The sequence below is a fragment of the Pleurodeles waltl genome, chromosome 3_1, assembly GCF_031143425.1.
Source record: "Pleurodeles waltl isolate 20211129_DDA chromosome 3_1, aPleWal1.hap1.20221129, whole genome shotgun sequence".
NCBI lineage: Eukaryota > Metazoa > Chordata > Amphibia > Caudata > Salamandridae > Pleurodeles > Pleurodeles waltl.
The window spans coordinates 166689804-166703435 of record NC_090440.1 but is presented as its reverse complement, the minus strand read 5'-3'; the positions used below and the strand labels follow the sequence as shown (position 1 = coordinate 166703435).

Here is a 13632-nt window from a genome sequence, read left to right as displayed (position 1 = left end):
GTTTAAAGACAGGCAGTGGGAGTACAGTTGCATTCCCAATTCCAGCCCAGTGCAGACTGACAATACCAGAAAGGGATCCAGCTGTTTTGATATCAATTCTAGCAAATCTTCCGATGCATTCTGTGGCTATCATCCGTAGAAAGGTCCATGTTTCAGAAGTCTCCACAGTTCCACTGGTTGGCCTTCATGGCTAATAGGATATGGAAGCCAGCAGTTAGCTGAGGTGCCAGGTAGAGTCCTAGCTTTAAGAGAGCCAAAGGAAAGTGAGAATATTCAACCACAGCTGCTACAGCACCAATCTGGCAGCACAGAGTGCAGCAGGAGCGAAGCTGTGGGAGTGTTTAAAACCACCCACTAGCCAGAGCAAGAATGATTCAGAGGCAATATAGCAGGAAGTGATTATTCAAGCACATTGCAATGGGTAGAAACCACCGACTTCTGACACTTATTTTTTTGCAACTTCTGTCCAAAAAGTGTATATAAAGCACTGACCTTGGCAAACAGTAGCACAGTTCTACTGTGGGCTTTTGAGAAACAAACACACCTGGAGGTGCCAAAGAACACAACCTCTTCCTGTGATTTCACCACTGACATTTTACCTACAGAACAAGCATGTGTCATGAATAGGACCAACTCTGAGCCTTCAAAGGAATCGAGGCCAGTGAGCTTGTAAAAGCTGGAAGTAACTCCCACTCCAGCTTGCTCAACTCTTGTTTGTAAACTATCAACGCTTCAATGACTGACCTGCTTTCTTGACCACCATTGAGTACATCAGTTCATACATCCTGTTTGAAATCCTGCCACATGCTGAAAAGCGAAACTATTAATCTGCATGTACCCCCATCTTGCATCGCTTACTAGCGCTCCTGAAGCCTGCAGGCAGCGCCAGTACTCCGCCATGCCTCACCCTCTACAGGGGCATGCGCTCCTCGCTTCCTACCTACAGAGGGCAGTCTCTCTGGCTGCAACAAGGGGTCCAATGTACAAAAGGACAGGTTGCAATTAGTAGTCAAAACGGTCCACTGAGTGTCTGTGAAGTGCCTCAGCTCTAAGTCATAAATGTGCGTCTCAAAATCTCCAGTAGCAGAACGACTTGCCTAATGAATATTAATTAGGTAGGCCACTATTTGCAACTCCCAGTGATTGGCTACAATCAGAGGCACGGTGGCCTGCAAGGAAGAGCAAACCACAATACCTGTGTTTACATTCCATTTTTAAATATTTTTATTGCAGTTTTTTTTTTTAAAGAAAAAACACAAAAGTGAGAACCCATGGGGAGCATCTGAAATTTGTCAAACCATAAATACAGAAAAAAAAGTTACAAAAAACCCAAGAAATTCATGATTAATGCTACTATTATTAAAAAGTTAATGGTGGAAAGGGAGATAAAAAGCGGGATAAGGTGCATCTGAGCAAAAAAATCATATAATAAAGAACGAATCAATCATACGAAAGTGCATATTGTGTACATATTCTTATCCCAGTCCCCCCACCACTGAATGAACCAGTTAAGAAATGGACACTGGGGACGCAGTTGGGTTAACAAAAGAGCATAAGAGTTATCATTGTAACAGCCATGGGCAATTTACCTAAGAAAGCTGGGACCGACGATTCCATCCCGTAAACAGTGAGCAAGCACACTAGCCAATGACCAAAAGTTGGTGGGTATTGATCCAGCCAGGCAGACAAAATGCACTAGCGCAAAACTGCCATGGCGACAAAGAAAAACAACTGGCATGGCCCGGGCCACATCTCTATGCACTCCCAAGAGAACAAGTTGAGAAGTAATAGAGACATCTAAACGAAGTATTTACCACAAAATCGTGATCTCTTATTAATTCCTCAGGAGTTGGCCAGCTAAAAAACCTATGCGTCAAATCTGCCGCAGGAAGTTGACAGTGAGGGCAACATGTACCTACTAAGCCTCCCATTTAGCAATTTTACCAGGGCGTGTGATAAAAGATTGAATGCAGTTTTGTAATGTTATGCCTGCAGACTAGGCTAGGTCCAATGATTCCAGAAAAGATCAATCGATTACTTCCAGTTTCCAATGCCATTTCTCCATTTGCCTCTCATTTGAGTAAGAGTGCAGGGCTTCGTGGACACAGCTAATAGTCGGCCCTGAACCAGTAACTAAGATATACATCACTCGCGCTTAGGTAAAGCCGCTCGGTCCCCCGCAGATATTTTAAACAATCTTTTCAGGGGAGCTCAAAATCCATCCGTTACTCTTTAAAGGAGGCTGATCCACTACCAGTTATAAAGTCTCCCAATTTCCTCATTACTCAGGCCTCCCAATTGCGCGACTGTGCATTATGAAAGATCCAGGAAGGGACAGATTCCACTGCAAAGGGGTGTAATAATTATATCTCCCAAGCCCTAACTTCCTCCTCAGTGCAGTCAAGATCTTAAAAGCACCGAGGAGGGTCTTTAAACGAGTCTTCTTGTAATAGCTGGGTTCAACCTGTTTCAAAAACATCCCTTGGCCTCTGCTCCCAATAATAACTCATAGATAGGGAGTCCCCTGCAGCGTGTCCTGCTCCCTTCATCTGCATCCTTAATCAGCGGACGCATGTATTGAAGAACCGCCACCCAATATTATAGCTTAGAACAAGCCCCCTCTTTCCTGGGGGAGTGTCAAACATTTAAGGGCCCTCCTACGTTTAGAGTAGGACCAAATGAATCTATAAACCATTTCATCAATGGCTTTGATCCAATAGTTCTTTAATTCGAGAGGTATCGCCTGAAACAAATAAAGAACTTTGGGGAGGAATAACATCTTAAGTGCATTACTCCGACCTATTAAGAAGAGATGCAAATTGTTCTTCCTTGAGAAATCAACCTTGGCTTTTCTCAGCACTGGGGTGAGATTGTCCTCGACTATCTAATCTAACCTGGCTGCCATATTCACCCCCAAATATATTACATGCCTGGTATTTCTGATATCACTGCATTGTGTGTAGTTATTAATCACAATTTGTGTTTTAATCTGATTTAAAAAATACCCTGAGAATTTCCCAAACACCAATGCCTCCTTTCTAATCTCAACCAGCGCCACCCCAGGGTTGGGTGTCACCACAGCCACATCATCAGCATAAGCTAGGACTTTGGTTTCCCATCCCTGATTTTGTATGGGCCTTACTGCAGCATTTGCATAGAGTTTCCAAATCAGAGGATTGATATACACAGCGAAAAGCAGATGGGAACAAAGGCAGCCCTGTCTCGTGCCCCTCTGGATTTCAATTTTCCCACATTGACCCCCCCATGCGCTGAAGTCTAGAAGTTGGTTGCAGATATACTGCACGGATAGCAGTGATGTAACCGGGCCCAATTCCAAACCAACTCATAAGTAGCCATAGGTATCTCCAGGAGACCCCAGAGAATGCTTTTTTCGCATCTAAAAGAATCAAGATCACTTGGTCACCAGAGGCAGCGGATGCAACAAAAAGAGTAACTTCCTGTCTAGTGTGGTCCATTGTCCCCTTCCCTGGGACAAAGTCATGTTGTCCAGGGGAAACTAGTTTCGCAATAACTTGACTCAACTGCACTGCCAATCCCTTTGAGTAGATCTTAGAATTGCTATTAATAAGGATGATTGGTCCTTACGAGCCTGGTTCTTGCGGGCCTTACCTTTCTTTAAAAATACTACAATATTTGCTGAAACCTACGATTTGGGATCCGGCAGTTCCTTTTGTATCTGTAGAAACAGCTCAGTCAAAAGGGGACTTAGAAGGGGGGGGGCAAACACTTTATAGAATTCCAGCAGAACCTTACCTGTCCCCACTGCTTTCCCTGAGGGCAAACTAGCATAGGTCCTCTGCCGACATGGGAGCAATCTTCAGCGCACAACCTTATCCACTACAGCTGAGTCCAAATACTGTAGAGCATCAGCGTCATCCTGTCTATCTCCTTCTTTATATATAGTCTTTCATAATACTCTCAAAGTACCTCCTGAATATTATCAGGGTCTGTAACTAGAGCGCAAAAAACAAGTTAGGGGAGGGACCGGGAGGTTAAATGGTCCAGTGTACAATCTCCCAACTATAGTCAAATATATCGAGTACACTGTTCCAAAAAAAAAAAATGCTTATCATCCTAGGGGACCAATGGTCTCAGGAGCAAGAGCCCTCAAGCATCACAATGGATGACTAGTATCATCATCGGGAAATGCTCCACACCAAGCTGGTACTGCAATGCCTGGTGGGCACCCCAGACGGGGGCTCTAGACCATATTTTTATAATCAAGACTTATTATACAGTCGCAAGTGCCTACATTCAAGCACCCGTCTGCAAGAGAGGTCAAAAATTTTTTTCCTGTTCCTAAAGGCTCTATAATAATCTGGAACCCTTAGTATGTTGTGAAAGTACGAAGAGCATTATACTCTCTACATGACTTTCCTTTTTGTTTTTTAACCTTGGTCTTCATCTTCTCGATACTGATTAAAATATGATGTGGTTTGGGAGATGGATAACCAATTTTAATTAATTTTTTTTGACCTCTCTTGCAGACGGGTGCTTGAATGTAGGCACTTGCGACTGTATAATAAGTCTTGATTATAAAAATATGGTCTAGAGCCCCCGTCTGGGGTGCCCACCAGGCATTGCAGTACCAGCTTGGTGTGGAGCATTTCCCGATGATGATACTAGTCATCCATTGTGATGCTTGAGGGCTCTTGCACCTGAGACCATTGGTCCCCTAGGATGATAAGCATTTTTTTTTTTTTTTTTTTTTGGAACAGTGTACTCGATATATTTGTCTGTAACTAGAGCACCTTGGGCGTTCCTCACTTCTGTTATTTCACCCCAGGACATTTTCTGCCTAGTGTGAATTGCGAGTTGTTGCCCGAATCGCTCACTAAACTCATAGCACTGTTGCTTCCAAGCCAGATATTAATCCATTGCTTTTTAAAAGAAATATCATTAGTATCAGACTTGGCCAAAGGGACTTTACTCTGTGCATTTTCCAGATCCCCCTTGTCGTAGCCAACTGTATTAATTGGGATTCTGCATCACTGAGTTCTCTATAGAAATCTCTAATCTGAAGAACATGATTCTTTTGTCGGTTTATGCTAAAGCCAAGCATCTCTCCCCTCACCGACGTTTTAAACGCATCCCAGACAATGCTAATTGGGGCGCTTCCTCTCCGGCATCCAGTGGTTCAAATGTTCTATATGTGATTTGTCTGGAAGTAATGCCCTCTCAACTGACAGTTCTGCGAGACCCTCCCCCCATCAGGTACTGAAATTTAAACTACAAAACAGGAAACTCTTTTTTTCTTTATGGTAACCTGTGTTTGTTAAAGAAATCAGTGCAGCTTAAAAAAACGTTTCCTGTTTGGGAACACATTGGGAGGGCAGACAGTGGTTATTCGAAAACATTGCCAAAGCAGACGTTGTCCAACAGGGACAGCTTTCCTTTCGTGAATGGGTTACAACTTCCTTGAAGGAGTCAGTAACTTTACAATTGTTGGTCATCACAATTGTGGTCACAATCCATTGGCAGATCTCACTGTGATTCACAACTAAGATGGAAAATGCTTTTTATGCTTGTTAACTGCAATTCGGAATTAATTTATAAACCCACTTCACAATTCGAAAAGGGTTTACCAAATCACAAAATGGGTTTAGTAGGTAGCAGAATGGCATTTTGCAGTTACAAACCAAGTGCTTTTGCCAACTGCACAGTTTGCAACTGCAAAACGGCTTTGCACTTCATACTTACATAACTAGTGAAAGAAGAAAAGGCTGCCTTTTTAGTCTGTTGATTTTTCTACTCCGCCTTGACATTATGCTGGTGTTCCTCTAAATCATTCTTCTCCTTATAAGCCATAATCCTGTTTATTTCATTCCATTCATGGTTCTAAAATCTGCTTCCGCACAGTTAACATAAAGCATTGGCTGGAGCCCATCTGTGCACAGGAACAGTCATTGTGAGCTTGCAAGCGATTCACCAACTGCAGACACTCATTTCCTGGTGAGCATATGCCCTGGGCCTGTGACCTATCTGTAGTTGGTGCCCTGAACCTGTGTGGCCTGGCTGGTGTCTGAAGTCCTTACCTGGAATTATGCAAAACCTGGGTTTTCACTGATATTCTAAAGAAGGGGTGTTGCCGTTCATCATTTCACCCAGTTATGCTTTAAATTCTTAAGATACTCAGGCTTTATTAATATCTAAAAACTGACCAAATCCAACAGACACACTTTAGACATAAGGGTTCCAATCCTGAAGAGAAGTTATAGATTACTACCAGAATTTCAGATGTGCGTCACAACTAAGTTGTATGTAGGTCACATTTGGAAAAACAACAGACTCTATTCCAAAATCATCTGTTTTACCCTTTGGTTGTGAACCCAAAATTAAATTATAATTTCACCCACACAGTTATCAGTACCACTGAACTATGAACTTTGGTGATTTGCATCATTTTTGTCAAGTACTGTCAAGTCTACTGTAGTGTGTGTCTGATGCCATTTCTTACAGGGCTTGATCCAAGACATACTAAGTCCCTCGCTCATACTCACCGACTCTGGGGCTTTGATGAAGAGTTTGGTTTTTCCAAGCTGAAACTGATCCGGGTCCATATTGACGGATCGGAGGAGATGGAGGACGCCCTGCTTCTCATCCCCCCTCCAACTAGGCCACGTTTCAGGCGTCAGAATGGCATATCTGTTCCAGAAAACAGTGAACAGTTAGACATCAAAACTGCAAATAGTAGCTAAGTATACTGTACAATGAATACATATTGGAATTGTATCTCTTTGAAAACGGCACTTTGCCTCAACTATATGTGCAGATATCTCTGGTGCTGTAAAATCCTAGTGTGCCCTCACAAATATGGCATCCAGGATTACGTACAAAATGGACAACATGTTTACTTGCGTACACAATGGCAGCAATAATATAGATCAAGCATTGAGTACTGGCAAGGGAAAGGACTGCAGTTTCCATCTTAAACAGTGGAACATAAACATGCATTGGCTTAAAAACAATGTTAAGTAATATTATGTACATAAACTTAGGGCAGGCACATGAGATTGCCTTCACCTCGAACAATCGTTCCTTTACCGTGGTTTCATCATGCTGCAACTGAGCTCCCTAGATATGCTCCTTTCACCCTCATAAGACCTCGGCCCATGACGAGTAGTAGAAGCATTAAGGACAAACAAAACTCAAACAGATCAAGACGGATCCCATTACATGCATTTTTTTCTTCGTAACTTCTGACAGGCACTAATGGTGTTGCTGAAATTGTGCTTCAGTATGATACTGATGTAGCAGATATTTTAGTATTGCCTGTGACCTCAGGGGCTTTAATGCTTTAATGTATAAGATCCAATATTGGTCATTAAGTCAGAAATCTGAATGCTGAAGTCACAGTAATCATCTATACGTGACAGCGTATGCATTATGTTAATCAAAGTAGTAATAGTTTAGTTGTAAGGTGGTGCACTGACTAGATATATTAATGTGCATTCACTAGAAGCCGTTAGTTGGAAATGATGTGGTTTAGGCATTAAACTATATGTTTGACAAGTTAATTTGCTTTTACATTATAAGTCATGATTTAAATTCACAGTCTGCAGTAAAACGATAATAGTTTTCATCGAAAAAGTATTTTAAAAGTAACATACAACTATAGAAAATATAGTTCTGCACTATATTTACACGAATAGGCTGGGAGAGTCATTTGGTTTTGAATTTTCTGTAACATGTACATTAATAGAGCTTATTGATATTGAATTTAAGATTTAGAATGTTAAAATGTATATTAGATGCATAAATGAATGTGCCTGCAAGGCCCTGCTTCGGGACTGTGCAGAAAATGTTTAGTCATTCTAACTAACTTGTACTTTTCTTTCAGATATCGTAATCATGAGAATGTTAGCTTTGCAATAGATGCTCTATTGTCTTAAACATAGTGAGCTTGGGAACCCACCTTAGCACAGTACATGCAGGCACTGCAGAACTGACAAAGTATACCAATGTTTCTACCCCAGCAGATGAGCCAAGATGGAAGCCGTTTCACATGAAGAACCTGGGAATAGTCACTGATGTTTCAGTCTAGGTCATATGACTGTTTGCCACTGGGCAATCTCACCTTTTGTATCATATGGGGTGATGGGTGGACTAAATCATCTTGGCCTATAAACTTTAATATACCGTTCCCTGGCTGACTTTTGGTTGAAGATGAGTTGAGAGAGATCTTCACTGCATGCTCAACCCTTTGGACTCTGAGAGGTATAGCCGTCTGTACCCTTTGCCCTTTTGAAATGCTTTTCTGAGATTAAGAGATTTTTCCCTTGACCCAAGAAGACTCTTGGCCGAGCTTCTGAAATGATGATGTCTTCCATTTTTATCTGCTTTCTGCCAGATTTAGTCACCTGTTTCCCCAGATTTCCTTCTTCCAAATTATTTTTATCCTTTTAGCCTTTCTGCCCATAAGTGCTTGTCCCAGCACATACTAAATGGATCTGCTAATTCGTAGGGTTTCCCGTTGCCTGGGTTATTAGAGTTGCAACTTTAGAAATGCCAAATGATTAACGGAATTAGTCAACAACTATTTCGTCCTTTCCAGATTTTTATGTTGGTGCTTTGTGTGGAGTTATTAGAATGTTTAGTCTTTCAGATGTTAGTTTTCTTAACTTCTTTAGTAGGTTTGGACAGCCTATCAAGATCTTGTACCTTTACAATCTTGCCTTCATAATTGCTTATGTCACCCTGAGCCTTAATCTGTAATAAATACTGTTGGATTTTATTTCAGCTTGAAGTATTCTTTGTGTACCTAAATGCGCCATACTGTCCTTTAAAATGATTGTTGTGAAGCTTTATGGCCTTTCTCCACTCCCTTAAGCTGAGTGAAAACAAATATTTATCCCATCCGAGCATACTCATGAAAAGGAATATGCTACAAGAAATCCAAGTGCAAAAATCTTACAGGCATGGCACTTATAAGGTGGTGCAATGTTTATTTTTTATTGCAAGGATATGCCACAAAATAAAAATAGGTAATATGCTGCAATCTAAACATGACAGACATGCCTGTAATCGTTTTAAAAAAATAATAATAATGGCATATAAGACAAGAGTATATTTGCTATTCCCATGAGGCAGGTATACTTTTTTTTTTACATGTTTTTGCTGATATTTTATTTTACAGCATTCAGCCAGTGTCAAATTCTATACAGGAAAAAAAGAAAGAAAGAAATGCAGGGGCCTGTGTCATGAGCAATAGGATACCATTACATTACAATTATCATTTTATCTAGGAGATACATCATTGTAAGTCTTTATATATTTAGCGGATGAGAGTTCCTGCCAAGTATCTAACGTTCTATTACCAGAGAAATATCTCTGCCAATCTTTTTTTCTGTTGGTCTCTGTTATAAATCTCCATGAATATGTATCAACACATTCAGTCATCACAATAGGGGGGGGGGGTTATACAAATAGAGGGGGGATCTGCAGAGTTTCCTTGTGTTGTATTGGTGACACAAGACGGGGTCTCTGACCTTTGATACTACTTTCCTCAGTCCCTCTCATCTCTCTTTCCCCCTCACTGCTCCAAAGGGACCCGTAGCTGAATCAGTATCCGAGTGGCCACCTCCTTATCCGTCCCCTCAGACTCTTCCTCTGGGTGTTCCCAAGCAGTAAGAATCTCTGCCCAGAGCCCTGGCAGTGGGTATCGGCATATTCCTCTAGCATCATGCTTCAGCAAGGTCCTTTCCTCAGCCCCACTCCACTCTGTGACATCGGTTTTCCAAAGTGTTCTGCACCGGCCCTGACGTCGATTTCCATGCTATCGCTATGCACCTTCTCACCAACATCAAGGCTAGATCTATGAACCGGGATTCAACCCTATGGTTATGCGGTCTGGAAAACAGACCTCCAAAATGCAGGGAGGGATCTGTTTAATGTGTCATTGAGTGCCTTCACTACTGCGCAGCAGAACAGTTGAGGGTGAGGGCAACTCCATGTCATATGCCCGAAACCTGCATCCAGCCAGCGACATTTGGGACAGAAGCGGGTTTCACCTCCATAGATTACCCAATAGTCTGGGGTGGGGGTGTTAGATACGTCATGTGTAAGTAATTGAATTGGGTATATTTAACGTGCATATTTCTGGAAACCTGCTTCCACTCCCCTGCTAGGAGTTCCCTTCCCAAGACCTCCTTCCAACGATTCTTCAGCATCAGTAGGGGTTTACGGACCATGGCGTTAAGTGCTCTGTAAAACCACCTCACTAGGTGTCGTGCTGTTCCCAACAATACCAATGATTGCAAAAAAAAAAAAACACGCGTGGAGAGTCCTCCTGTTCGGACGACCATAGGTCCCCAAGGTTTGGGACAGAGCTTCGTAGGTCAGAATCTGGCCTGCTGGTAGGTCATAGTGCTTCACCAGGTCCTCTAGGGTGAGGAGGGTACCCAGCTGGAAGCAAATTCCTTACAGTTTCAAGGCCGGTGTCTGCCCATGATGACATCTAGTCCGTTGTAAAGTAAGTAGTAGGATTTCCATGTGGTATGCCTGCTAAGGACAAGGCGGGTGCATATAAGGGAGTCCCCCTGTTTTTTGCACACACCGTTTCCAACAATGTAAAGCCGCTGCTAATAGTATCCAAGGCCGGGAAGTCACTACCGTCGGGAGAAGGAGCTTCACTAATAACAAAGTTTTGTCCCAAATCCCATCCTCCACCCTCAGTTCACAGCTCCTCCACCCAGCTCCCCACCACCAGCCAGTGCAAGACCCATTGCATTTGGGCAGCCAAAAAGTACACCTCAAATTTAGGTGCCTCTAAACCCCCTCATCAAGAGGTCGATGAAGCACTTTCAGGGAAAACTGGTGGTGGCGCCGTCCCATATCAAATCCCACAAGAGGGAGTCCAGTTGGCGAAACCAGGAAATGGGCACCCTCACTGGAAGGTTCGTAAAATAATAGAGCATTCTAGGCAGCATGACAATCTTGGAGACTGACAGTCAAACCATGAGTGGCAATTTGAGAGAACGGCAAACAGGAACATATGACCTAAGTGCTTTCAATGCCTTCCTCAGGTTACCATCTCTAAGATCTTCTAGTGAGTGGAAGATCTGAATGCTCAGATACTGAAAGGAGGCGGGGGACCAAATCAGTTCGCGTGGCAGCCTGTCTGAGCACTGAGTACCTGGCAACAAATGAAATACAAGTCTTGGCCTTATTAGCCCGAAGGCCAGAGAACACAGTGTATCTGTCCAGTTGGTGCAGGGCCATCTTCACCCCTGTTGGGCCACCAGCCAAGTAAAGTAAAAGATCGTCAGCATAAAGGGAGATTATATACTCCTGGCTCTACACCACCATCCCCTGCCGGCCCCTTCCTGCCGCAAGAGCTCCACCAGTGGCTCAATGGCCAGGGCAAACAGAAGTGATGACAGAGGGTATCCCTGCCGAGTTCCTGGAAGACATGGTATTGTGAGGAGACAGTGGATCCAGTATTAACTCATGCCGTAGGTTGAGAGTACAGCAGCTTAATCCATCCCACCCATTTCTGCCCCATGCCTTTCCCCTGCATGACCTCAAGAAGGAAGTCCCACTAAGAGAGTCGAGCTCCTTTTCCAGGTGTACTGACATTATCGCTGCTTCTGATGTAAGTCTTGCCTCTTGCCGATAGAGGACTTGATAGAGTCTTCACAGATTAAGGGATGTGTTGCGAGAGGGGACGAAGCCGTTCTGGTCCTCATGGATAAGACCTCCCATGTGTGGGAGCAGTCGCCGGGTCAAGACCTTGCTCAGGAATTTTGAAATCCATGTTTAACATGAATAGTGGGAAAAACGCAGAAGGAGGGGGGGGGGGGTGGTGGGGGGGGGGGGGGGTCGGTGTCTCCTGCACCAGTGTCCCTCTTGGATTACAATAGCATCTCTTTTTTTACGGAGTCTGCATACAGGAGTTCTAGCTTCGGGGCTAATATTGCCAGAAAGCAGGAATAAAACTTGGCAGGCAAAACGTCTGGGCCTGGGTTCTTCCCAGCCACCATATCTTTAACTGCAAGACGAATTTCTTGTACAGTAAACGGATGTCCTAAGGCTTTGCAAGATTCTTTGGGAAATTCCCGCAATGGAAGCCACTTCAGAAAGGAGGTCAGCTCATCTGGGTCAGCCAGGAAAACCACTGGACGTCATAAAGAGGTCTTGTAATATACTTGGAAGGCGTCATTGATAGCCCTGGGAGAGTAAATGTGTCTGGTCCTGGAGTTACGATGTGTTTCAATGGGGGTTCCATGCGACTCTGGCCTGGTGAGCCAGGCCAATAGGCGTCCCTCCTCCTTATGTGCCCTGGCTATAAAATGTTCATAATCGTGACATTGCAGGTGCTCTACCACCACATGATACTGCTCCCGGATATAAAGGAGCCGCACCTCTGCACTTTTGTCTGGACCTAAGGCATTGCCCAACCTGTGTACTTTGCTCTCTATTTTCCCATCTATGGCTTTCTTAACACCTACCCAAGCAATGGCCCCGGACTACCACCTTCAAGGTCTCCCACTCCACTAATCTTACAGAGGTAGTTCCCTTGTTAAGCTAAAAGTAGTTGGTTATTGCATCTCTAAGCGTGTCTCTGAAGCATGTATATTCCAGAGCCTCGGGGTTCAGTCGCAAGTGGGGATCTCGGAACTTTCCTCTTTTGGCCAAAAGTCTAACAACAGGGGATTGTGGTCTGAAAGGGTGCGTCCTAAGTATTCAGTACATGTAACATATTGCTAGAGTCTGTCAGAACACACACATTGTCTATTCGGGTGTGGAGTCGGTAAAGGGGAGAGTAGTAAGAATAGTCTGATAGCCCTCAGTATGTCAACCAGTCTCTAAGGCCCTCTGCAGTTTTAAATGCTAAGGCCACCGTGAGGGGGGGCGTGGAGTGATCAAGTTGGACATCAGCTACACAATTAAAATATTCACCCACCAGAAGGTCATCTGAGATCAAGGGGGCCAGCAGTGCAGAGAGTGACCGAAGGGTGGTCACCTGGCCATGATTTGGGGCATAGATGCTTTTTATGTAATCCCCCTACCCAGAAGTCAGACCTTTATAAAACATAGCGGCCCTCAAAGTCAATAACTGAAATGATAAGTTCAGAAGGTGTCCATGTCCTTAATTAAATCAGAGACCTCCCGGCATATACAGAGATTGAGGTAGCATATAGCTAGCCCCGCCATCTGCGCCTCAGTTGCTCTGCCTTTCCACCAGTCAGATGTGTCTCTTCTAGCATAGCTATCTGTACCTTTTAGTCGTATTGGGTACCTATGAACATTTTTTCTCTTGCAGGCTGATCCTATACCCCTAATAATCCAGGTCAGGAAATTCAAAGAACGCCTAGTGTCTTGCGTTCTCAGGGTCAAACGTAGGCATCACCACTGGCCCCCACAGGCCTTCCACCGCCCCATCCACATTTCATAAGCATCCCAAGACAAATCAACTTTAGAATATAACAAAACCCCCTTAACTGTAAATGCCCCAATCCATAAGCAGACCGGCAACGGCTTACCGCCCAAACTAAAAAAACATGAACATAAATTTGGTCTCCAACCATTTAGAAAGAGGCTATCTATGGGGGAGAAAGCCAGTACCTAATGTAAGATGCTCCATTTCAGCAGCCCTATACAAGGCTTGCT

The 13632-nt window shown here is 43.6% G+C and overlaps 1 protein-coding gene across 4 annotated transcripts in view; it reads right to left on the bottom strand.

Moving 5' to 3' along the window:
* The window catches only part of MYO1E (myosin IE), a 451378-nt gene that overhangs the window by 73180 nt on the left and 364566 nt on the right, over positions 1–13632 (bottom strand). For all 4 annotated transcript variants that reach the window (XM_069222075.1, XM_069222077.1, XM_069222074.1 and 1 more), the window contains exon 19: positions 6522–6666. In XM_069222075.1, the coding sequence (XP_069078176.1) occupies positions 6522–6666 (145 nt within the window). The remainder of the gene's footprint in view (positions 1–6521; positions 6667–13632) is intronic.